Source organism: Clytia hemisphaerica, unplaced genomic scaffold (genome assembly GCF_902728285.1).
Source record: "Clytia hemisphaerica strain Z4C2 unplaced genomic scaffold, Clytia hemisphaerica genome assembly, whole genome shotgun sequence".
Lineage (NCBI taxonomy): Eukaryota > Metazoa > Cnidaria > Hydrozoa > Leptothecata > Clytiidae > Clytia > Clytia hemisphaerica.
Window position 1 is genome coordinate 574537 of NW_027103582.1, and position 26533 is coordinate 601069.

The 26533-nt window shown below is 34.0% G+C and overlaps 3 protein-coding genes across 4 annotated transcripts; all 3 read right to left on the reverse strand.

The window, feature by feature from the left end:
- Positions 1–3903: 3903 nt before the first annotated feature.
- LOC136801316 (AFG1-like ATPase) lies at positions 3904–11008 on the reverse strand. Of its 2 annotated transcripts, none has more exons than XM_067057960.1 (11): positions 10899–11008; positions 10442–10687; positions 9769–10004; positions 7984–8083; positions 7409–7467; positions 7193–7241; positions 6779–6880; positions 6393–6493; positions 5993–6133; positions 5662–5781; positions 3904–4123 (listed from the first exon to the last, which is right to left on the reverse strand). In XM_067057960.1, the coding sequence occupies exons 1-11, from the start codon at positions 10972–10974 to the stop codon at positions 3980–3982; spliced, it is 1374 nt and encodes a 457-aa protein (XP_066914061.1). In that variant the 5' UTR covers positions 10975–11008; the 3' UTR covers positions 3904–3979. The 2 variants fall into 2 exon arrangements, with proteins under 2 accessions (XP_066914061.1, XP_066914060.1); XM_067057959.1 differs by having other exon boundaries at positions 10442–10690.
- A 100-nt stretch (positions 11009–11108) lies between these two features.
- On the reverse strand, positions 11109–13225 carry LOC136801319 (transmembrane protein 242-like). Its single transcript, XM_067057962.1, has 3 exons — positions 12891–13225; positions 12488–12616; positions 11109–11352 (listed from the first exon to the last, which is right to left on the reverse strand). The coding sequence occupies exons 1-3, from the start codon at positions 13173–13175 to the stop codon at positions 11347–11349; spliced, it is 420 nt and encodes a 139-aa protein (XP_066914063.1). The 5' UTR covers positions 13176–13225; the 3' UTR covers positions 11109–11346.
- Positions 13226–13319: 94 nt separating this feature from the next.
- Positions 13320–16849, reverse strand: LOC136801318 (uncharacterized). Its single transcript, XM_067057961.1, has 2 exons — positions 15151–16849; positions 13320–14482 (listed from the first exon to the last, which is right to left on the reverse strand). Exons 1-2 carry the CDS (start codon positions 15418–15420, stop codon positions 13643–13645), a joined length of 1110 nt encoding a protein of 369 aa, XP_066914062.1. The 5' UTR covers positions 15421–16849; the 3' UTR covers positions 13320–13642.
- Between the last annotated feature and the right edge of the window lie 9684 nt (positions 16850–26533).

Below are 26533 nucleotides of genomic sequence, written 5' to 3' on the forward strand. Positions count from 1 at the left end.
GAGACTTTTTCACAAAAAATTTCTATAATGGGCCAAAGAAATTCGATTTTTAAAAGAATTTCTCCAATTTTCGAAAAATTTCTCTAATTTTTGAAAAATTTTCTCACTTTTTTTAAAAATGTTCTCACTTTTTTGACTTGACCGACCCTTAGAGAGACTGATTTTGACTTTTGTTGTTTTGGTAATCCTTAGAGAGACTTTGGGAGGGTGAAAAACCCTACCCTTAAGGCACGCACATACCCAGCACCCATTTTTGCCTAAGTACCCCCCCCCCCCCCCGGGCCACCCGGCCACATACATAATACGTTGTCTAAGCGTCTAAGTGAAGAATGATGAAATATACAATATCTTTATTTGCCATGACCTGTATAATTTTATTTACCCTGTCAAGGTATTAACTTCTTAAACAAATGATTTTAGATCATTTCCAACATGCGCAAGCCGATCGCTGATTCTCAGGGGATTTACAGGACTCTTTAGTGGGACTGCTGCAAACGGGCTGTAAACCCTGCTAGTGCCTGTAAAATTAGAATTTCCTTCTGGGGGGTTAGGACACTCTCCAATCTCCTTAAAGTCTCAAAAGACTAAGGAGAGGAGCTCTTTCTTGCATACAGTACCCATATACGGCAGACAGAATTCACAGAGCGTAAACGCGCGGGCGATTAAACACAATCGCGCAGAATAGGGGTCAAAAAATTCCCGTGAGCAATCTCGTTATTTATCAAAAAGTACTAACGCAACCTGACTACCATCTTGAATTACCTTTGTCCCGCTTTTTGTATGACCCGTACATTCCGCCCCGCCCACACGGCATGTGCCGCCTTTCAAGGTTAGGTTTTTCGATACCCTCGAAGAGACTAACCGGAATTCTCAATATATTTCAACCATGATTGTGTATACGCTCTGTTTGTAAGGGTGTGTTTGCAGACTGCTGAATTTCAAGTCTGACAGTAAATATCTGACGTATCTTTATAATAGTTTTGACTCGGATCCATTTAATTTTTATAATTTGTTTTGCACATTGTGACCTCAGGCTCATTTTTCAGGTGGCACTGTAAGGGTCAGAACGTTCGGTCAAATGCACTGTAAGGGTACCTTTTCACTGCTCAAGGGCTGCACTGTAGGGCAATGCTTAGTCTGAATAGTCTGAATCGCAGATCTTGATAGACATATACACTTCCTATAAGAAACTCTTTTCGCTAGAGGATATAAGCAGAAGATGCTCAAAGGGTTAAAAGTGTGGCGTGCGTTAATACAAATTTCATTAGTTCATACGGGGATGGTATTTGTTATGTGTCTTCTGCTAAGCTGTCCATGAAAGGTTGGAATTCTGGTGCGAGGATACCTTATATATTCTTCATATTTTAACTCGAGCTATTAAATAATCATCTAACCTAACATTAGCCTGGGAATCCAAGCATTAAACTTAATTCACAGTCTAGTTTATGATATTTTTGCTGCTTGTTTAACGCTTGGCGCAGGTAACTCGCCTGCAGGGACAGTCAAGAACACCTTCAAATTAGCCTATCATAGGCTGATTAGCCTATCATAGACTATTTAGACTATTTTATATAGGCTATTTAGCCGAAAATCAATAAAAACCTCGATTTCTGACGAAATATAAATAGTCGCGTCTATTTTTCACCATTACTTCATTGCCCAAAGCCAAAAGAATCTTTTTCACTTAAACTGACATAACATTCAATTTTGGAAACGAAAATATAAATAAATTTAATATCCATCGGCTAACTAACCGATTATAGGCTAATTTTCTGATAATGAAGTTCTGCTGAATCGACAAAAAGCCCGATTTTCTTACCCTGCGCATGCGCACGCATGCACAGTACCAAAAAGTGGAATATTTCCTAAACCAAAATTGACCCAAAGTCAAAATTTGTCATGAGCATTTCTCTGACAATGAGAAACCATGTATTCCTTAGAGAAGACGCGATTATTTATATTTCATCAGAAATCGAGGTTTTTATCGATTTTCGGCTAAATAGCCTATATAAAATAGTCTAAATAGCCTATGATAGGCTAATCAGCCTATGATAGGCTAATTTGAAGGTGTTCTTGACTGAGGGAGATTTTTCCCTGCAATGAGCTTCGGCCTGATTGGCTAGCTTTCGGCGTATTACTTAGCAGTACTTTCGCGCGCATTTTGATAATTTTGATGCGCGCGCATAATTTATGGAAAAAGCTGACTCTGCAGAAAAAAAGAAAACATATGAAAATGAAAACATAGATTCATTCATAGTCTCTTCTTGTGACTATGATTCATTTCGAAACATAATGGCTGTTGGCTGGAAGTCTAAATACATGTGGCTGATGTTTTGATGTAGTTTTTAGTAGTTTTGAAAGTCTTTAGAGCTTGTGAAAGAGTTTTTATGGTAAGTTGATTATGTGTGCTTGCCTGGGTTTCCAAAGTTCAGAAAGTCTGTCAACAAGGGTTCACATACAGACTGTTTATAACATTCTGTGTCAGACTAATCTACCTGCACCAAGCTCTATAATCTTAGAACTTTGTGAGGTGAAGTATTTTTTGTTTTTTTTCTAAGATTATGAGCTTGGATTCCCAGGCTAACCTAACATATAAAAACCTAAGCAAATGTGAAAAAATTCCCAACATTTACAAATCTCACTTCGATCTAAAAAATATTATTTCAATTTTAATACTCACCCACCAAGTTGCCATAAGCTAATGCTGTTGAACCATTTTAAATTTGATAAACTTTTCTTTTACAGCCATCAGTTTTTACTTTTAATATTGTTTCCTCTATTTCTTTTGCTACTATAAAAGTAAAGGAAAGTGGAAGTGATTTACGAGGAAATATTGTATATTTGCTTGGTCAGTGAATTTGTCACCAACTCGAAAAAGTAAGTGGATAAACTAAGAACTTATTTTGCAAAAAAAAAGTATGCAATGAGTTGTTTAGAAGTCTTATAAATAGAAAAAGCCGTGAACAGTCTACCCCAGGTCACTCATTTTCTCAAAACCCATTTTCCATCTTAGCTAACATACAAGAAGGGGAAAAAAAGCAAATTTAAAGTACGATAGCTCAGAATTTAAGTCAGCGTTTGCTCTTTCTGATGGTGAAAAGTTTAGATTTATAATATTTTCAGTTTTCTCACAATCTAAATTCAAGCTTATACGTACAATTTTTTTTGAAACACCCGGTACTTTAATTATCGCTTTAAGAATTACCATGGCAACCAATATCAAACCCTTTTGAATAAATTATCAGTCCGATTTTGAGATGATGGTATTTGTCAATGCTTACTGGTCTGTAAAATACACACATTGTTTCTCAGGGCAAAAATACCGTAAATAAACAAAAGATGGCGTATTTTTTCGATCCAGCAAATAAATTATACGATATCTTTTTCGAGTCATAGCTGATTACGAAATTAGCATACATTCTAGAAAATAAAACTTGTATTATAAAATTGTAAAAATATGTACTATCAATTTTCATAAGTATTTATCTGAACAGTAAAAGCTTTTACATAAACAGGACAAAATTACCTATCCGTTTAAGACCTACCTTCCTTTGCCTACTAGATGGACAGATAGAAGCTTCCTTTTTGAACGTATTAAGTTCAGTAGCTTTCATTCATGAAATGCATTGGGAGAAGACCGCAAGCAATATCAATCGAAAATGTCATCTTCATGATCAGAAATTACCGTCAGAACTTAGTGATTGCAAGAAAATACTCAAAACGATCTTTTCTTAGATCTCTTATCACAGGGAACTTTTTTTCCGACGAAAATAAACTCTCTAAATTTTCCAGAAAAATCTTTATTTCAATTCTCTGTATTGTTTACCTGCCAACTGCTTTTGCCCATCTGGGAATCAATTACCAAAGCAATATTTTGAAAACGAGGTAAGCGTTGCTCGTGACTTAGTTTATGAAAAGTTCTATTACAAACCAATCCTAGTGCACAACTATTTAGATAAATACATATACAACACCATTTTCAATTTTGATTGTTACTTTCATCTTCACTAGCCTGCCAATATTGTTCACTTTGCATTTCAGTTAGCCTGGATACTGTTCGTTCGATGGCGAAAATTTCTTCTTCAGCGGTAAACAGGCTAATGTTGTGATCTTCATCTTGGGTCTGTAAAGTAAATTGAGTAATCTTGACTTTGTTATGAAAGATTTCCAACTACAGTTGAAAGCCTATTTAACTCGAACCATAACTCCTTAACTCGAACAAATTTGTGTTTCCAGTGCAGGTTCCAGTCATGAAAGGTTTTCAATTACAGTGTCCAAGTGGAAATTCAAAATCAATATTTGTTGACTTTCGACTCCCCTAAAGAGCAAACAAGTGATACTTTTATGGACCTACCTGTATTTAACACATATATAATTGATATCTACGTGACGTGACTATTAAAAAATCATTCAGAACATAAACAGTGACGATCTATTAAAATTAGTCGTTTGTTTCTTATAAAAAAAACGTTTAGAAAACAAAATTTCATGCTCTTGAAATATTCTTTCATATTCAAGACTTCGTGAGCAAAAAAAACATCTATCTCATCAAAAAATTGAGTAATTTGGCTAAAACATTGATGTATGCTTATTAAAAGTGATTCTTATAGATAAAGATGCGTTTTTTTGAGCTGAAAAATTCGTTTTTTACAAAAATCTGCTTGAGCCATCTTTTACCTACTTTCATGCAAAAAATCAGAAAAAAAACAATGATCCAATATTTCACAAAGTCCAAAAAACCCGTTCTTTAGCTGTTTTTTGGCCCAAATTTGCCCAAAAACATTTTTTTTCGAAAATCGGGCTCCGTCACATTCGAGGGCTTATAGTTATGTATCGAATCTGGCCAGTTTTTCTATAAAAACACGCCAAGCAGCCAAAATTGGGCCAACAAATTTTTTTTGCAAAGATCTGCTTGAGCCATCTTTTACCTATGATGGTACCCTACTTTCAAGCAAAAAATCAGAAAAAATTAATGATCCAATTTTTCACAAAGTCCAAAAAACCCATTTAGCCGGCTTATAGTTACGTATCTTTGTGCAAAAAATCATAAAGAATGAAAGAGCCAATCTCGAGAAAAGCTAATACCTAAGTAATTGATAATGTGCGTATAAAAAAATATCGAATTTGGCCAGTTTTTCTATAAAAACACGCCAAGCAACCAAAATTTCACGTCTAATTACACATATTCTTCAAAAGTAAGCCCTAATGAGCAAAAAAAACATCTATCTCATAAAAAGAATTGAGCCAACAAAATTTTGCACATTTTGGCACATTTTGGCCACCACCATTTTTCACCTTTGGACCAAAAATCAAAAGATTCCTATGATTCAATCCTGAGAAAAGTCGGTAACAGACGAACGGACGAACAGACGAACGGACGAACGAACAAACGAACGAACGAACACAGGTTAATTTATAGGACCTCCACCCCACCGGGGTAGGTCCAAAAAGCTGGATTTCAGTCTGTACGTAATTGTTTTGTACCTTTCTTTTTTAATCCCTTCCACATAACACTTATAATGCCAACACACTAGAGGTGTGGGCTGTCTGATGTCAGATGTGAGTATCTGTGAGTATGCAATGCAATCCTTTTATATGGCTTTTGGCTCAAAGATCTATACGTGTTTTAGGAATGGGGCTGAAAAGCTTGAAAAAACTTACACCAATGAGACCGAGGTCGTCCATTAACATGCGTTTTGCTTCTGCATCATAATCGTTCATAGTTTCGTTGGTGATGAACAGATTGTCTAACGGTTGCGCTGCTGAAAGGATCAACCGCACCTGAAATCGAAGGTAAAGACTTTTCGTAGTAATATTCACTCACTTCACTTCGACACAAAGCACTCAGTAGTTTCAGAAAATATAAAGCTAACACCTGATAATTGTGATATGGATATCATTTTAAGTAATACACATTACCTATATTTAACTTTTTTCGAAGACATACAATTTAATATGCGACAAGGGTAGAAAGATGATAAGTTGGACGAACCTTATTATCATAGAAGTTATCAATGAGAGTGATAAACCTCCTTAATTCGACTTTCCTTCGTGGACTCATGACCGGGACATCAGTAAGAATGATGGTGTCGAAAGTCTTGGCAAACGCGATGTAATCCGCTGCACCAAGAGCCTGTACAAAGAATGAATGGAAAAATATCATTATTAATAGTTGGCCATGATATGAAACGATTTGATTTTTAATATTTGATACCACACGATTAAAACAATAAGTCTTCCGGAAGACTAAGTAACCCTTCAAAAAACATAAATGCATTAAAATTGTTATGAGCTATCTTTAAAAACTCTAAAAGAGTGTACCATTTTGGATAGTTCGATGAATGAGTGAAATGAAAGCATTTCTATTTCTTTAAGATATTTTCTGTTCTTACCTTTCTACAAAGTTCATCAAAGTTTGTAAAAGCAACCTTCCCGCATGCTCGTTGAAAGACATTGTTGCGTCCATACACTTCCACAGTTTTGGGTTTTACGTCTACAATAAAGCAATACATTTCCTCATATAAAAAACTGAGATCGAATTTTCAAAGTTTTAGAGGAAACGTTGTCTTTTTTGTCTCCAGCAGAGCATTAAGGGCTTGTAGCAAATCAGATTCAAAGAAGACCTTTCACATTCTTTCCGTGATTTTAATTTAAAGCAAGACTGAGAAAAAAAAAAATCTCTAAAAACAAGACCCACAAGAAGCGAGACCTATTAAAGTCAATGAGCAGCGATGTAATAAATAGATTGACAAGGGCAACGGAAGTATTTTTTTATTACCTTGTTTTTCGTTTTCACACAACAATTTGAAAACATCCTCTAATTTGTCTTTTGTAGACGCGTCTTGTGAATTGAAGTATGTTTTCGAAATGTCCGAAAATTCTGAAAAGTTGAAGAAAAATTGAGTTAAGCAGTGTTCGAAAGAAATGATTAGTTGAAAAACGAATTCATATCATAAATTGAATTAAATTATAAGAATCACAGAGTGCTCAAAAAAAATTGACTTACAACTGCTACACCGTGTTTCATTGGGGGTTGTGTTCGGGGTTGTTATTTTTTTCTAGAATATTCGTATATCGGAATAAAGCTGCACTGCCTGAAGATTGCACCGGCAAGGTAAACAAGAGAATTTTTGACTTTGATTAAAGTTTTGCCAACTTAGTTTTCAGACTTAATATTAGAAGGTCAACTCACCTAATCTTCGATAATCAACACCAGATAGAGGTACGATTTCACAATATCTCTAAAATATGAAATATCATATGAAAAAGATTGGTAGAATAAATAAGATAGAGGCGCAATTTCATAGTATTTCTGAAAAATAATAAATATAAAAAGCAAACGGAAAAAGAATAATGGTGCACATGGTACTATAAATACTTTATTTTGCTGAACAAAAGACGTACTTACCTCTAAGATGGGAATGAAGGGGAGAAAATTGCCTCTTTGAAGACCATTCTTGTACAAATCTGGTGAAATGAAAATCATAAGATAATACCCTCTCGGCAATTCTAAAGTATGTTGTATTTATTTTGAGAGAGGCTTTGTGGACCATTGTTGAAAACAAATGTTGAAACAGTGCTCGTTACACTTCTAGAAGGTTTCGGGTATGAGTTTTGGCCAGATTTTATATTCTTCGAGATTTTCGGGCCATTTATCGTGTATTTTTCAAGGTTCTGTATATTCTAATGATAAGAAAATAAAATCTAAACAAGAATAATCAAAATATGAATATCCTAATATATAGTTCAATTTGTTTAAAAATTTAAAAACACACTACTGCCAGTTTCACGCTTAATGCAATCAGCATTAGTGTGTTTTTAAATTTTTAAGCAAATTGAAATATATATTTAAAAGCTCTACTTACGTATGGAGCACTGTATCGACATTTGTTTTATGACTTCTATGAAAATCTTATGATATTATGATACCCCACACTGCTTTTAGCGCCACTGATAATCAGAATGAGACTGAGAAATTCATACCTTGAGGGTGTCGATTCGATGTGGCGATAACAATAACTCCATTTTCGAACAAACACGTGAACAAACGTTTCAAAATCATGGCGTCTGCTACATCTGTCACCTGAAAACATAATATGTAACATGATGTAATAAAATACATACGTTCCTTGATGAGCAGGAAATTAATGCCAAATAAAATAATCTCCGAGCAGATTCTATTAACTCCACGCTAACACGCTGTCACTCTGAAAGCCATGACACTGTAAGTAAATTTGTCCAGGTTGGCGCGCCGCATCCAGATTGAGAGATCCGAAATTGACGTTGATGCATGTTTGAGTGACGTGTGAAGAGCAGCGTTTGATAATATAGTATTTATTATAAAGATAGGTTTGGTTTTTTACAGGGTTTTTCAGTTTCTCATCTTCATGGTCTTTTCAGGTTTTTTGCAGATCTATCGTTCGGTCTACATTTTTGGGTTTTTTTCATTATTTATCTGGCTTGCTCTAGTATTTATTACACCACTTATCCAACCAGTATTTATTTCCAAATAGTATTTTCATTAATTAAGTATTGTTAATATAATATCATTATTAATTTCGCCTTAGCGAAAGTATTGCAATCAGCATTCTGTGGCGGTGGTGAGGAAAAAATTTAGAAAAAGAAAGTACTTGATACGGTGGACGAACTCAGTAAAATCAATTTACAAATTACACGCTCGTATAACCACGGACGATTTTCGCAGGTTTTTCGCAAAGTAAACTAGGGTTGGCGTACAAAATAAGCATATTTATTTATCTTATAGGCATTTACTTTATAAGAATCAAATCAATCGATAGACGATGATATACCTTTCGGTAATTAGTTCATACAAAGTAAACAAGGGATGGCGTGCAATTTGAGTATATTTATTTTTCTTATAAGCATATACTTTATAAGAATCAAATCAATCGATAGACGGTGATATACCTTTCGGTAATTAGTTCTTACGAAGTAAACAAGGGATGGCGTGCAATATGAGTATATTTATTTTTTTATAAGCATATACATTAAATGAGTTCTTAAAAATCAAACAACAATTTTTCTAAAATTGGTCTTATTTTTTTAGCGATTTTAAGCCTCGTTGTTCTTGTAAAATTGTTTCATCAAGTCTCGATGTAAAGTAGATTTCAGATTAGCTTCAATCTCTACTTCTTGTTTTCCCATGCAGTTCAAATTCTAGGCGAAATTTTCGACTTCAAGTCGTCTTGTTTGGATTTTGGATGAATATTAAATGAGATTTTAAGCGCGGAGATTGGCATACACCAAACAATCGCACCAAATCAGCCGTCAATCATAAACAACGTTGTGTACGGAGAATGGATGATCTGTTATGAGATTATTAATGAACTTGGATTTTAAAAGAACAAAACTCAAAGAAACCATAAATAGATTTGCGAAGCACTCGTTTAGAGATGGGGCCTTTGTCAGCTACATCGTTAACACTCTGCAAACTTAAATCAATGTTACAATTTAAGTTGTAAGGTTGAAAAAAGTCTTAAAAGCTATAATTTTGTAGCCTGGGTTATTGCAGGTTATTGTAGTCTTACTCTTTCACAAAGCCCATACGATTTAAAATATTAGTATGGCGACATTTTAAGAGAGGTTTGAATTTGACTGTTTTTACAAAAGGTCAGACTTTCAGTAACACGATTTTCTATAAGTTTTTGTAGAAAAGCTCGTTCTATGTCGAGCGTTTCAGCAATATTTTAACAATTTTAGCAAGATTAATAAGTTAAGCAACTAAAAGCAACACTATAATGAACTAACTTGGAATTCGTCAAAACACAAGAACCATGTCTCATCAGAGATGTCTTTAGCAATGGGAGGTATGGGATCGAGTGGTTTGGATGTTCTGCTTCTGTGATCGACAGGTGGAGCGTCTAATTTGAATTGATGGATCCTCTTGTGAACATCAATCATGAATTGGTTGAAATGTACTCTCTTCTTTGGTCTAATGTCGACATTCTTGTACAACATGTCCATTAACATGGTTTTACCACAACCTGTAATGGTAAAAATGGAATAACTAATCCAAGGGCATTTCTTCAATCTTTAAATATTAGGGATTTTATTTGAGATCAGAAAAGCCCAAATTACAGATGTAGAACAATAATACATACTTTCACCATCTGAATAACACAATGTCCTTATAACATTCTACCGATTAGTAGTGTGAAGGTTTCGATTACAGAATTGTACTGCAATGGACTGTGTTCGAAATCCAAGCACTTCCAGATAAGGTGTTAGGGATATATGGCGATAGACTTACCGTCAATGTAATTTCCGCTTGCAAAATGTTCAATAATATAGCCTTCCCCCATGAGCAGTAACAAGTGAGCAGGTTAATTTTAAGCACTAGCCTAGATTACTTTATCAGTTTGAATAGTCATCTTGAATTTGAGCTCTAAAGCAGAAACGTACTAACTTCATATAAACTCACCGACCGATCCATACAGATAAACACCTCTTGGTGCATTACTACTCTGTGATGAAAAAGAGAACAGTTTGCCAAACAAATTGGATGCTGAAGTCTTATTGTATGTTCTCACATCTTGGTAAAGCTTTTGTAGACGATACACAACTCTTTGTTGTTCTTCGTCAACTTTTAGTAATCCATTCTCAAGCAGTGATTTGTATGTACCTTCAGGTCCATGCTCAGATTTCTCGATTGCTATGTCTTGCTGGACTACTGAAATATAAGAATGTGATATGTCAAAATACACCAGCTCCTGAATAAATGAAATTCTCTATTTTGAATTGTATTCTAATACATTTGAGAAAACAATACTGTTAGTAAAGCAACTTATCGCACGTTAAAATGAATGTCTATTTCAAATTCGAAGTAGGTTTCGACAGTTCAGGACAGTTGACAATCCATGTTCTAAAAAAATCAATACCTTGACTTTGAAGGGAAGAACATATTTGAAAAGATCTTTGATGGTATGACACAAGAGACCAAGCAGCTTTCCTCATTACAATCTAACCAATACTCATTATACTTTTCCTCTGAAATGAAACAAACAAAATGACACGTTGAGTATTAATAATACCACTGTAATAAAAGTGTAGAACATACTGGATTTTCAAGGAAGAAAATAAAGAGAGTCAGATTCTTCTTATACTTCTTCAGAATTTACAACAAAAATATAGTACAAAAGTGTTTTATGGGGTTTAAAATGGTAATTTATGGTGACTTCAATGTTCAATAATTATTGAAATCAGTCACCCAGGTCTCCACTGTTTGTAGAGTCTTTCAGCAGAACTGATAACATTAGTCTCAAGTGTTTCGCCAATTCCAAGCAATTCCAATAAGTTCTATGATGAAAAAATCTCATTATCATCATCTCATTTGAATTCTTCTCGGTTAGTGTAAAACGCAGGTCACAGGTCACAGGTCGCAGGTCACAGGTCACAGGTCAGTGATGACAGGTTAACTCTAATCAATGTCATTGCAGAGGAAAATGTTTGGAAAACACAAAGAATTATCAAAAACATAATTCTCAAGCAATTTCATCCATATAAAACCATTTCAAACATCAAAATTTAACCATGTGCTTTTATCGATCTTTCGCAGTTTGCGCCGTGTATAACGCAGACCAGAAAATATTTGAAACCATATTATACGTATAACAGGTATATTACATATTGTAATGTTTGTAAAAATGTTATATGATGGTTACATATAATAAAAGAAATCGCTCTAAAACTACCTTCTCAGAGAACTCACGAGCTTCTGATTGGTGTAATTTTATATCCAGCCATATTGTTATCATCACATTCGGCATGCTGAATATTTTTGGTGTTTTTCTCTTGTAAGACATGATATTTTGTAATTCCGTCAATATTTTTGTCAAAAATTGTCAATAAGTCATTAAAATGACAATTGAATAATTAATTAGTTTCATCCTCCTAAAACCACTCTCTTAGGGACCTCACAAGCTTCTGATTGGTGCCGTTTTATATCCATTCACACTATCTACATCACATTCTGTATTATAAATATTTTTCGTTTTTTTGTCTGCTCTTGCATCATATTTTATGATTCTGTTAATATTTTTGTCAAAAGTTGTCATTAAGACATTAAAATAATAACTGAATTATTAATTAGTTCCATCCTTCTAAAACCACTCTCTTAGGGTCCTTGCAAGCTTCTGTTTGGTGTCATTTTATATCCATTCACACCATCCACATCACATTTTGTATAATAAATATTTTTCGTGCTTTTGTCTTGTTAGGCATCATATTTTATGGTTTTGTCATTATTTTTGTAAGTAAGTGTCACTATGTCAAAATAGGTTGTCATTCTATTCAATTGTCATTTTATAATATCTAAATAGCATGTATTACTTTTTTGTAATTTAATGCGCTATGTATTGATGTTATGTTATGTATATGTTATGATCTTATTTTTTTCCGGTCTGCACTTTGTTGACCTGTGACCTGTGACCTGCGACCTGTGACCTGTGACCTGCGTTTTACACTAACCGAATTCTTCTCTCCATTTTCCATCATCTTCCTTCTTTTCAATCTTTGTTGGCCAGTTATCAAACTTGTGAACAAATTCTCCATCCTTTGATGGCATAACCCCTTTCATCTTCAAACCAAACTCTTTGGCCTAAAATCAATTTATATTTGAAAATTATAAGAGACATAAAACAATCCAATTTGTGAACATTATAGGTTAGGCAGCTTTGTAAACATTCTATAACATTTAGTTGATAGTGACGTGACAGATACGTCGAAATAATCTGCTTACATAACAGTAGTTTCTTTCTTGTATTTTTACAGAGAGATCAGAAAGATGCCCGGACTATGAAAATAAATTTAGAATTATTCTGATTTCAATGTTGTGTGATTAAAGAACTTGGCATTGAAAAGTTCATACTAACAGATGAGACACCAAGAGCTTTTGCCACTCCAAAAATCAACAAACCACATCCAGTAACACTGATAGCTGTTCCATATCCCAAAGCTCGTAAAGCTAACCGTGTTCCTTCAGAGTTCAAATTATTTACATCTTTGGGTGCTGACTTTCGTGCTCTAGCAACTGTCAAACCAAAGCCAGCAAGACCAGAGATTAAGGTGACATAGAAGAGGAATGCACCTCCTTTGACAGGACTAACATCACTGGAGCTTGGTGAAGGCGGTGTTGGTAACTGCTGATTGTCAGACATAAAAAGTATTATTCTTCTAAACAAGAAATTCAAAATCAGGTTTTATTAGAGTTGTTTACTTCATTACTTATAAGAAACTGAAAGTCAATTTTAGCAAGAAAGCAATGAGCTAGTAAAACATTCCTTTAAAAAAAACTTCCTTGGAGAATTCCATGTCTATTTCTAATTTCAATTTCATTTACATATATAAATCTATAATTTACAAAGAAAAGTTCATGTACAAAATATTCAAATATTCCAGAAATTTATGAAGTTCAATATGTATAAATCATGTCTAAGATTCACGAATAAATTGTAAAAGATTTTTAGCATATTAAAAAAAAAATAATTTAGTAGATGATGTGTATTCAAAAGACATAATTTGACTAATGAGCTTTTAAGATTGTAAAAAAAATCATTCATCGAGTTCATTACTATTTCATGCAAATGGATGTTCATTGGATAATCAATAAAAAATAAGTATCTTTTCAATCAATGAGTGCTGCCATATGGTAATAAGAAGCTGATACTTTCTTACAATTCATATCTTGGATGCTTTCAACAATCCTTGGTTGATCAGACCGAAACAAATAGCGGTGACCTTCAGCTTCAGGATGTCCAAGTCTCCCATCACTACCACATCCCCATGTAAAAACATGACCTTTACTACTTAAAGCAGCACTGCTGATGCCACCAGCCATAACTTGCATTATCGCTTCACCACCAAAACTTTCTCCAGGAATCTCTTGAAAGGTGGTGTGACTTTCTTGATCCCCAAGGCCAAGTTTACCTTTATAACCATCGCCAGTTACAAAAACTGTGCCTGACTTATTAACAACAAGAGTGTGACCATGATTCTCACCCATTGAGCAGCTGCTTTGTTTGGCGTTTTGAAAACCAGTAACTAATTGTGGTACTAATACATCTGATTTAGAAGTTGATCCATTTCCTAATGAACCAAAAGCTGCTTTTCCCCACGTAAATAATTTTCCATCTTCACATATTGCAGTACAATGACAATATCCAGCACTCATGTCAACAATTTTATGACCATTCAGTGCTTCAATTATTTTAGGTTTTTTCTGTTGGGCCATATCCCCATGTCCGAGCACGCCATTATTACCAGATCCCCAGGAATATGCCACACCCTCAATTGTCCAAGCTAAAGTATAGTTGAATCCACATGATATGCCAATAACATTCTTATTGAGATCTACAAGTGAGGGTTGTGTCATGTTTGAGGATGTCCCACAAGCTTTTAAGTGCCCCCAGATATACAGGGAACCATTATTGTCAATTGCAGCAGCATGCCATAATCCACATGAAATCTAGAACATGTTTAACAAATTTTTAATATTTTAGGAACATGATCTTTAAATCATGTGAAGTAATGCTGATTATTAAGATTGAGCTGTTTAATGCGTACAAAATATTAATACCTCTTATAACAGTATTGTTGAATTTGTTATGAAATAATAATAAAGTTACAAGCTTTTTTATAAGAAACAGTAAATCTTTGGCTCAAACAGAGATGCTCTTATTTTTTGAAATTTTCAGGCTAGTATGTTCTTAATTTGTTCTTAATACGCTTAGTTTCTTTAAAACTTTTAAAATAGTTTAAAATCTGTTAAAATCAGTAATGTTTTAACAATTTATGAAATCTGAGGCTCAGTTTGTTCTCAATTTTTTCTTAGGTTTTGGCCGATTTTCAGTCTTGTGTTCTTATAAAAAAGTGTGAATTTCAATAAATAAATAAATATCAAACTTTCCTGGAACTGGTTGATTATGACTTAACTGTCATAATAGTATTTTATATATATCAGGTCAGGGAAATTCAAACTAAAATTGACAAACGAATGGAATGATGAGATCTATAAATTGTAAAGATGTAAGATTGTTTCATAGAGGTCAATAGACTGAGAAATACACTTCTATAAATTAAAATTAAATCAGGGTAAGAAAATGATATTTAGATGGCGCTCAGAATTCTTTTTACCTTTGCTAATTTGCTATTCGAAGATATTAAGTTAGAAATGACTTTTGTATGATCATTTTCATCTCCACATCCAAGACGTCCATATTTTCCACATCCAAAAGAAATCAAATAATTCTTATTTGTGAGAGCGCCAGTAAATAAACCACCTGCAGAGATATCAATTATTTGACCATACTGTTTTTTGATTGGGATGTTTTGTGGTACCAAAACTTTGTCATTTGTTGAAGGTCCAGCTTGTCCATTTTTTGATAACCCCCATGTAAGTAACATTTTATAGGTTAGCTGAAAGTCTGATTATAAAATTAATTATGAGGGAAAACTTACTCACTCTTGGGAATATTTTTGTCACCCCATTGGAGATGATTTGACAGACATTTTGTAAGGAAAACTTTATCACTCATCTAAAAACTCGACTGAGTGTATCCCTTCAGTTTAAAGTAAAAAAAAATGTCTGATCGACCGGTTTTGAATAAGAATGTAAAGCGTAGAAAATTTCAAAAAAATTAATAAACATGGGATACGCCTATTTATTACAAACCATATGGTTGCCGTGAGACGTTACGCTTTTGTATCACTCCAGTGTGGTATTTGTTACGGATAGGAAGTGTTCATACTCATTTTGGAAAGTTTTGGAGCAAGAAAACGGAACAGTTCAGTTCAGATGAAAATAGTGGAGCAAAACCATTTTGATCTATTGTATTTTGCTTTGAAACATCTTCTTTTTTACGTTTCCAATTTTGACGTTCACACAGTGTTTCGGAATAGCGTAGCGTGTATGAACGTGGTCAAGTCCCACAAGCTTATTTTTGCCATCTGAATTTGTCAGATACAATTGATAGATAATTGATACTTAATCGATAGGATAAAGTAATCGATAAATAATCAATACATAATCAATACTTAATCAATAGGATAAAGTAATTGAAAAAAAATCGATATATAATTATCGAACGTGTAAAAATTGTGAAAATTGTTTATCCATCAATTTAATCAATCGATTATCTATTGATTACCGTCAACTGCTCTAAATTCGGACTATCTTACAAAACATGGGACAGTAATTTGGCCACCATTTCACCGAACCTCCAAAGTAATTTGATTTGAGTTAATGAACGGCGTATTAAAAAAAAAATGTCTTTTTCGCACCGAGTAGGCTTTTAAATCGAAATATGAAAGTTGTTCCGTAGTGGAGCACACGCAAGTGTCTGGAACGAAAAATAACAAATTAGTGGCAAAACGATGGAGTGTTTTTGATGTCACTCGCGCGGCAAGTTACACACTCGTTATTTGTTAATCCCATGAGGTGATAGGCAGCGGGCATTTTGTAATTCTCCAATCAGCCATTTTGGATGAAAACAAAAAAGTTAAAAAGGGCGCGTTATCGGTGAAAGTTATCATGACATGTTATGACAGAAAGTATGATTGATAAACTTGGTGCGGTGGAGTTATCAAAACAAATTTGTTGTCAAAGAGCTTTAACAGTAAGTGAAAATACAGGCCAGATATGCACAAGCCTCAAAATAACGATTCCAAGTGGGTCGGACAAAATGTTCGATCAGGGTTGCTTTAGGGGTTGGTCTAAAAAGCAGGGTAGCCAATGGGGTAGCCAATTGGACTAGGTTATGGGGTACCTCTTTTTCCCTAAACTTTTGAAATCTGAAACTATTACAACATCGTTAATGATTCCATGTAATAAAATTTAAGATTCCTTTCGAACTTCATAGCCACATAGCCTTTTTTCCAAAGGTACTGAACTTTGTTACTTCTCAAGAGACCCCCCTACCAAAATATTGACTAGAAAAGTATACTTTCAGTATATAGAAAGTATACTGCATTCATACTTTTGCTCAAATTTAAAGATTAAAGTATACTCTAAGTATACTTACCAAAATCAAAGCATCACTCAAATTAACAAAATGTGTACTGCATTTATACTGCAATCAGAAAGTATAAGTAAAGTATACTGTTTTTATACTTTACTGTACTTTACTGTACTTGTTTTTGAAAAAAAAATAAAAATAAAAATAATTAGGTGCATTAGATCAAAAAGTATACTTTAAGTATACTGCCCTTGGAGAGGGAAAGTTGTTATTTGTTTTGAAATCATTTTTCCTTTGTTAATTTTCATGCATGAAAGATTTTTTTAAAAAGAAAGTGAATCTCATAAAAACTTTGAAACACATGAAAAAATTCTCTCATAACATCAGAACATTAAATAAGTGTGGTTTTGTGAGAGAAATTTGTTTTTGACCATTTTTTGAACGTTGAAAGTTTTTAAACATTTATAAATTTGAAGATGAAGGGTTTTGCTAACGATAAGTAAAGTTCAATGGATGGTGTGCAGCGACCTTGCTTATGTAAGTATAAAGATTACCTGCATATTATTCAAAACTAATGGTGCACTATATACCCAGTCTGTGACAGCATGATGAGTCAGGTAGTTTAAGTTAAACCTGGTGTGAGTGGATACAGATTTTCTTTATCTGCTAAAGAGCTTTTAAGAATAATTAATACTTTTAGTACTTCTGAAAGTATACTTGCAGTACAAAATAACATATACTTAAAGTATACTGAGTTTTGTACCAAAATATTGACTAGAAAAGTATACTTTCAGTATATAGAAAGTATACTGCATTCATACTTTTGCTCAAATTTAAAGATTAAAGTATACTCTAAGTATACTTACCAAAATCAAAGTATCACTCAAATTAACAAAATGTGTACTGCATTTATACTGCAATCAGAAAGTATGAGAAAAGTATACTGTTTTTATACTTTACTGTACTTGTTTTTCAAAATGAGATAAAAATAAAAATAACTAGGTGCATTAGATCAAAAAGTATACTTTAAGTATACTGCCCTTGGAGAGGGAAAGTTCTTATTTGTTTTGAAATCATTTTTCCTTTGTTAATTTTCATGCATGAAAGATTTTTTTTAAAAGAAGTGAATCTCATAAAAACTTTGAAACACATGAAAAAATTCTCTCATATAACATCAGAACATTAAATGAGTGTGGTGTTGTGAGAGAAATTTGTTTTTGACCATTTTTTGAACAGTTGAAACATTTATAAATTTGAAGATGAAGGGTTTGCTTTAACGATAAGTAAAGTTCAATGGATGGTGTGCAGCGACCTTGCTAATGTATAAGTATAAAGATTACCTGTATATTATTCAAAACTAATGGTGCACTATATGAATGTAATGAATCTTGTTTGTGATTATACTAGTCTGTGACAGCATGATGAGTTAGGTAGTTTAAGTTAAACCTGGTGTGAGTGTGGATACAGATTTTCTTTATCTGCTAAAGAGCTTTTAAGAATATTTACTTTCAATGTTACTTACAGTTACTTTACTGTTACTTTCAATGTATCAGATTAATGGAGTTTAGTTTTAAAATTTCTTGAAATTCATAAGCCTTATAGGCATGAACTTTTCAAATTTCATTGAAAATGTGTTTTGAATGGCCATGTGGTTAATACTAGCAACTTCTATGAAAGTATACTTTATTTATACTTTTTTGCAGTATATTTGAAGTACACTTCCATGCAGTATACTTAAAGTATATGGAATATTGTTCCAAAAATTTAGTACTTAAAGTATACTTCCCAAAACATCAAAATATATACTGAAAGTATACTTTTAGTACTTCTGAAAGTATACTTGCAGTACAGAATAACATATACTTAAAGTATACTGAGTTTTGATAAGGGGGGGGCGTCAAATGTCAAAGTCAGAAAATTCAAGATGTAGTGTTTTTTTAAGCAAATTTAACCTATTGTGAGGCATTCTGCGCAATTTTTAAGGTCAGAAGTCCAAAATTGGCCAAACCCCCCTGGGGGTACTGATTTGCACTACAGGCAAAAATTGGAAAAAATGGCATTTTCTGGCCTTTTCAGGCCTATAAATATGTCAAAACTATTGCAAATCTTATTTTTTTCATTTGCTGTACTAAACTTTATGAAGAAATGAAAAAATAATCATATTGGGTTGAAAATTTTGCCCATTGGAGCCCTAAACGAGCCGTTTTAAGCCAATTTTGGGTAGCAAAATGCTTTTTAAGGCCAATTTTGCAAGTTCGTAAACTTTAAATTGGTTAAATCACATGTCTGAAATTTTCAGAGATGGAATTCACTGCTAACCCATTATCCGTCGTTCGGGGACATCTGCGTAGTTTAGTCGTTGATCATCGACGCTAGGCGTCGAAAACCCGTTGTTACCCGTCGATGATCAACAGTCAAAAAGTTCATTTTAGCAATCAACACTTAGTCGATGGGTTAGTGTCGGTGAGCAACGCTCTTTTCGAATTTTTTTTTAACCTGTCGTTCACCCGTTGTTCGAATGTCAGTGAACAACGCTTTCCTCAAAACTTTTTCCCTATGTTGTTCACCCGTTGTTCAAGTGTCGGTGAACAACGCTTTTTTCGAAGCTTTTTTTACACTGTTGTTCACTCGTTGTTCGAGCGTCGGTGAACAACAGTCTTTTTAAAAATGATTTTTAGCGTTGTTCACTCGTTGTTTGTGGTGTCGACGAACAACAGGCAATTAAATTTTTTTCCCCACCGTTGTTCATTCGTTGTTTGAATGTTGGTGAGCAACGGGACTTTTTATGGTTGTTTTTTCACATCATTCGTTCGTCGTTTGACTGTTGTTTGTGAGTAAAGGGTTTTTCCAAAACTCCTTTTCCACTGTGTGTTTTGTTCAAAGTGAGCAATTTTACAAATTTGTTCATTTCACATTTGATTTCAATGGTTTATTGTTCAATGGTAGTTAGAGGGTCTTAGAGGGTGCTTCAATATTTCTCCTTTCTTCAACTTTATAGGGTTATAGTAAACCCGAAGCCCAGTCTTAAATTTCAATCCCACCCGTTTTCTAAATGACTACTAGTGTAAATCTTGTATTTTGAATAATTATTTTTCTTTAGGTAAGTCATCGGAAAATGAGACAATCAAGACAAAAAACGTATTGGAGCCTTGGTATTGTTTGACTGGTGATACACGAAAACGGTACTATCATATATATAAAGATGTGAATCGTGAGTGATATATTTTTGTATCAAAATCTTTTTTGTTTTTTATCGTGTTATAACTTATATTCATTTTCAAATTCCGAGGCTGTGTATAGAAAAAGGATCAAGAAAGGTTCTCCGATAATCGTGAAAGCCCTCCCTCCATGTCATGCCTTTTATCCAGATCCCATCTAGATGGATTACTTTAAGGTCTATTCAAACAGTAATTTAAATTCACCCATCTCTCGATGATCTGATCTCAATTTCAACTGTAAGTGGAATTTGCTCGAATGACTGTACTAATTGAGGATTTTTTCGGGTTAACTAAGAGGAAGTTAAAATAAGCTCTTGAGTTCTTAATTCTATCCAGAAATTATTAGTCGATGGAAGTTGTAGAAGTCGTTGATACTTTGTTCTGCATACGTAATTACAATATATGATTTTAGCCTTCATGATCAATTTTCGAAATTTTTCCTTAAAAAACTGTCTGTTCTTATAAAAATAGTCTCTTTTGATGGTTGATCGAATTTTATTAATTTCGAATTATTTCGACGTTCGAATTGTTTCATTTTACTCAAAACTTTCCCACGATATAGACTAAGAATCTAGTACGTTAATTAATCAAGTGGCGTGATAGTCTACCCACGATCGATAGTGATTTTGCCCAGGGGCTTGGCACTGACTCTGACGGCCGACAGGGGCGTCCTACTGGCTGGAGTTTGAAAGGTGGACCCTGTCTTGTATAAATGTTTAGTGAATTTGGGAGCTGATAGAACGATAAATCCTATAAAGTGGCATAAAAATGACTGAATGTAGGCGAAAATTGACAACATCCTCTAATTTCGAATTTCAAGATCTTTTGTCGAGCTAGTGAAGGAAACCATTTCATTTGGACAATTAAGTTGGGTGAAAGTGACTAAATTGTAATTTCGTCGGAGAAAAGTAACGAATTTGAAATTTTGGTCGGGGAAACGAAAATGTCTCTAGGTGACGAAATTTTTCCCTGACGAAAAAAAAACCCGACTAAATAAAACTCCGACATTTTTTCCCTAGATAAGGTACGTTATGTGCCGCCATTAAGGGTGCCTTTTTTAGCTCGGAAGTTCCTGTAACTAACTGTAAAGGGTTGAAAAAAATTCAATCACAGTCGCCCTGAGAGTCAGAAAAATTGCGAATTCTCAAATTTCTTAAAATTCCTATTGAAATCCCAACAGGGGACGAAAATTTTAACAAATCTAGCGGTGAGCTGTGGACCCGGCTGGTCATATTGAGAAATTATTTTGAAAAGAAAGTGATTAATCAGCTTTTGTTGGATAAAAAATTCGGGGGAAAAATATGAAATATTTTGGTAGGGAATTAAAAAATCGGACAAAAGTTTTAGTTACAGAAAAATGTATTGAGAAAGCTAGAGATGTCGTGGAATTTTTTGGACAGGGAAAAATTTCGTCTCAACCAACCTATACATATTTTCGTCCCTCCTGCCCCCCGGACATTTTTCCCCGATAAAGTACCTTCAGTGAAATGAACATGGAATTTACACAACAAAAGGAAATTTTTTTCGAATTTCTTAAAGAATTCCGATACTCTTCCGTTGAAAAAAAATTTCTTTTGCATCCTGGTTGCTCAAATTCAAAACATGAAAACGCCCTATGTATCGCAGAAATATTATGTTCAAAATATGATGAATGGATCAAATCGATAGATTTCTTCAAATATTCATTAAACTAAGTGAAAAAGCACGAAAGTACAAACCCGCATCCAGTTCCCGGAGGGGGGGGGGTGTAATAGGGTTGCGAGCTGACGGGGGGGGGGGTGCCGCCCGACTCTATCGAACTTTGGACCCTTACCGGGACTAAAAAAGAGAAAACCAAGGAAAATCTTGTGAATTTTACTACCCTCGGGACAAATTTGACCAAATTTTGATCCTTCAGGGGGTAAAAGGTTGAAATTTTGTAGGTGTCAAAATTAAATTTATTTAAAGCTGAATAAATATTAGGAAATTTACAAAGTTTCTAGGCTTTACTATTTTAAAAGTTATAGACGGTTGTTTTAGGTGAGTGCAAAATAGCCCGCCTTGATCCATAAATAGCGGGTTAAAGTTACTGAAGTTAGAAGATTTTAAATACAGAAAAACCGTAAATTTGATCATTTTAACATACCCAAAAACTAAAACCTCGTCTTCAGCTTAATTCTAAGAGTAAGAATTTTCGGAAAAATGGCCAATAACAAAATCTTTCCGACCCTCAGGGATTTTAGCGCGTCGGAAGAAAATTTATGCATCGAGTGTCGGATAGTTACTGCATCTATGCCATATTTGTAGAACGACTCATATTATGAACAACTTAATTTCTAAAATAATTACAAAATTACTAAAATACACTATTTTAATATCTGATCTGTTCCATATTGATTTGCTGGTTCTGCTCTGGCTGTCTTCCTGAATTTAAATTAAAGAGCGAAGTATTTAACAAAAATAAATTATGGTGGTTTCACAAATCTTTTTGGCTTTTAAGCTTCCTCTAAACTAAATTCCTGCTTAAACACTATAGAGCCTTGGAGAATGAAAATAAAGTAATCCATCTAAATGGGATTTGGATGAAAGGCATGACATGGAGAGAGGGCTTTCACGATTATCGGAGGACCTTTGATCCTTTTTCTATACACAGCCTCGGAATTTGAAAATGAATATAACACGATAAAAAACAAAAAAGATTTTGATACAAAAATATATCACTCACGATTCACATCTTTATATATATGATAGTACCGTTTTCGTGTATCACCAGTCAAACAATACCAAGGCTCCCATACGATTTTTGTCTTGATTGTCTCATTTTCCGATGACTTACCTAAAGAAAATTTATTCAAAATACAAGATTTACGCTATCGCTAGTACGTCTGTGTATCGGTTTTGAAAACTTGCACAGTATAATGTCTATAGCTCCAATGTTCATCAAGGGAAAAGGAATTCATTAGCTATATGGAGCGGTTTGAGTTATATAGATGGGTAATGTTCTACAGTACCTCTGCTATAATGAAGGGGTCATTCGTAATTAGATGTTTGAGTTATGAAGTTTATATTGCAGTATAGTTGCATTTTGATAATTTGCGGCAGTAATAAAGTAGCGTACATATAGCGCTATGGTATTTAGTAAGTAAATTTCAAATTAATCACAAGTAAATTCTCAAAACCCTTTATCACAGACCCACTGGGTCACCGGTGGGGAAAAATAACCTATATTTTCAGTTCCATTAGAAAATTGACTTCGATTACATCCCAATTTAAAATTCAATAGAAAAAATTACAGACAACAAAAATAGCCACTGGATTTTTTTACCTGAGAACAATAGGGTTTCAATCCCCATTGGGATTTGGGAAGAAATTTTCATCCCCATTTTGACATTTTGATAAAGTAAAACCCAAAGTTATTCTAACCTTACACTAACAGTGCCTAACAGTATCATTATTAGAGGTTTTTATAAAAATTTATTTTGTAATAATTGTTTATTACACCCCTGTCTCAGTGCCCCGGTGGCCTGATTTCAGTACATGATTTTTTGCAGTACATGGTTTCAGTACATGATTTTTTCCTACGTCACTGCAGTAATCAAATTTTTATTGCGCTCATTTGTGAATTGAGATATAAATTGAATAAAGACAGCGACAATAAAAAACAGTTCTTGAATTCCCAAGCCATTTAGGATGATTACAAATGAGTGCAATAAAAATTTGATTACTGCAGTGACGTAGGAAAAAATCATGTACTGAAACCATGTACTGAAAAAAATCATGTACTGAAATCAGGCCACCGGGGCACTGAGACAGGGGTGTTTTATTGGCTTTGGCCAGAAATTTGGAATACTTTAAGAATCCTCATCGTGCATTTTGAATAGCTAAATTAAAACGATATCTTAAATGAGTGAGGGATTTTCAAAACTATATTCTTCAATTTGTCAACACTTTCAACAACTATCATAAAAAACGGAGTTTGGAATAGGAGTTTTGGAAAAACCCTTTACTCACAAACAACAGTCAAACGACGAACAAATGATGTGAAAAAACAACCATAAAAAGTCCCGTTGCTCACCAACATTCAAACAACGAATGAACAACGGTGGGGAAAAAAAATTAATTGCCTGTTGTTCGTCGACACCACAAACAACGAGTGAACAACGCTAAAAATCATTTTTAAAAATACTGTTGTTCACCGACGCTCGAACAACGAGTGAACAACAGTGTAAAAAAAGCTTCGAAAAAAGCGTTGTTCACCGACACTTGAACAACGGGTGAACAACATAGGGAAAAAGTTTTGAGGAAAGCGTTGTTCACTGACATTCGAACAACGGGTGAACGACAGGTTAAAAAAAAAATTCGAAAAGAGCGTTGCTCACCGACACTAACCCATCGACTAAGTGTTGATTGCTAAAATGAACTTTTTGACTGTTGATCATCGACGGGTAACAACGGGTTTTCGACGCCTAGCGTCGATGATCAACGACTAAACTACGCAGATGTCCCCGAGCGACGGATAATGGGTTAGCAGTGAAGTCTACAATAAAGTCTTTAAGCAAAATGAATTTCAAGTTTTTCACTTTTTTCAAAAATTCATAATGGCGTCTTCAAAAATCGCTTTTTAGCAAAAAAAAATCATATTTATCAAAAAATAGCATTTTTTAAGGCAAGCTTCTATACAAACTGAGTTTAAATGCTCACTGAAATTTTTTATGCAGTGATAGTATTCTGGAGATACTCCAGGGAAATCAAAATCATTTGTGTCTGTGATGCGTCTATGTCCGCCATTATGGGAAATAAAATCCCTGCTAAGAGCCATTTTTCAGGCAAAAACCCAAATTTGAACTGAAAAAATCTATAAAATGACATTAGACATGGGCCCGAATTTTCTTGCAGTGATAGTATTCTGGAAATATTGCAGGAAAATCAAAATCATCTGGGTTTGGGATTTGGGTATATCCACCATTTTTGAACTGAAATTCCTGCTAAAACGCAATATTTCAAGCAAAAGTCCCATTTTTGACTGGGAAAATCTTAAAAATGGCAATAAACATGAACCTAAAATCTTTTTGCAGTGATAGCCTTCTGGAACTGTCTGGAAATACTCCAGGGAAATCAAAATCCTTTGGGTTTAGGATAAGGGTATGTCCGCTATTATGGAATTGAAATATGTGCTAATACTGGCTAAAATGCAACATTTCAAGCAAAAACTCCATTTTTGACTAAAAACTGCTCTGAAATGGAGATAGATATGGACCCAAATTTCTTTGAAGTGATAGTATTCTGTGAATTCTCCTGGGAAAACAAACGCATTTGAGTCTGGGATTTGTTTACATCCACTATTATAGAAATAAAATTCCTGCTAAATCTGGCTAAAATGCAACTTCTCAAGCAAAAACCCAATTTTTGACTAAAAACCTTTCTAGAATGGCACTAGTTTTGGGCCCATAATCTTTTTGCAGTGATAGTGTTCTGTAAATACTCCAGGGGTAAAAACTATTTAGGTATAAGATGTCTCTGGGACAACAATTTTTGGATTTTGAGGCCAGTCAGGGGGGGGCACGCAGTTACTACAAGACAGTATGACACTTACTACCGTGGTGGTACTGTATTCAGAAGTTATGAAAACAGTTACTACACAGTGTAGTAACTGCTGTTTGGGGGTGGTGCCAAACACTAAAACTAGCACTTTTGGTGTAGTAAGTGCTTATATTTTAATTCTTTTTAAAGAACTTTCAAAATTTTTTACAAAAAATGAATTTTTTTGTGGAAAAATTCTTTGTTAAAAAAAATATTTTTGTTATAAATGGACGAAAAAAAAGAAATTTTTCTTCAGACCCAACTGGAAATTATATGCTTTCCCTAATATCATTAAAGTTCTCACAGCTGTTAACCAAGTAAATTAAAAAAAAATCTAGCACAAAAAGGCTTTAGGTTGAAAATCATCGCAATTAGTTAATTTCGAGCATTGTTTTTGAAATATCACTCAAAAAAAACAGGTGGTACCTGGAAATCTTTTCTGAAAACAGTTACTACCAAGGTGTAGTAACTGCAAAGGGTGGTGGTCCTGAAAAAAAGTGTTGAAAAAGCACTTACTACACATCATGTCTTGTAGTAACTGCGTGCCCCCCCCCTGGGCCAGTTCGTATATAATATTTCATGCCAAAATCCAATCTTTTTTTGACGGTGGAAATGTATGTGGGCTATATATAAAGAATTGTTGAGTGGAATAAAATTTTTGCTATAATTTGTTTCAACTAGTATTTCTAAATTAAAGGATTGTAAATTCATATTCTTTGTTTCATGTAACATACAAAATATTTAGTCAATTATGACGTATTGGATGGAAATATGTAGCACTTTAAC

What these genes read in the sequence shown, in the direction of transcription:
- LOC136801319 (XM_067057962.1), bottom strand. Translation starts at nt 13,175, where the DNA reads ATGTCTGACAATCAGCAGTTACCAACACCGCCTTCACCAAGCTCCAGT. An exon ending in AAGCTCTTGGTGTCTCATCT is followed by an intron (nt 12,617 to 12,890) that starts GTTAGTATGAAC and finishes AATTGATTTTAG; the next exon opens with GCCAAAGAGTTTGGTTTGAA.
- LOC136801316 (XM_067057959.1), bottom strand. Translation starts at nt 10,974, where the DNA reads ATGAGGAAAGCTGCTTGGTCTCTTGTGTCATACCATCAAAGATCTTTT. An exon ending in GTGTGAAAACGAAAAACAAG is followed by an intron (nt 6,494 to 6,778) that starts GTAATAAAAAAA and finishes GCTTTATTGTAG; the next exon opens with ACGTAAAACCCAAAACTGTG. An exon ending in TTGATGAACTTTGTAGAAAG is followed by an intron (nt 6,134 to 6,392) that starts GTAAGAACAGAA and finishes TTCTTTGTACAG; the next exon opens with GCTCTTGGTGCAGCGGATTA.
- LOC136801318 (XM_067057961.1), bottom strand. Translation starts at nt 15,420, where the DNA reads ATGTTACTTACATGGGGGTTATCAAAAAATGGACAAGCTGGACCTTCA. An exon ending in CGAATAGCAAATTAGCAAAG is followed by an intron (nt 14,483 to 15,150) that starts GTAAAAAGAATT and finishes AACATGTTCTAG; the next exon opens with ATTTCATGTGGATTATGGCA.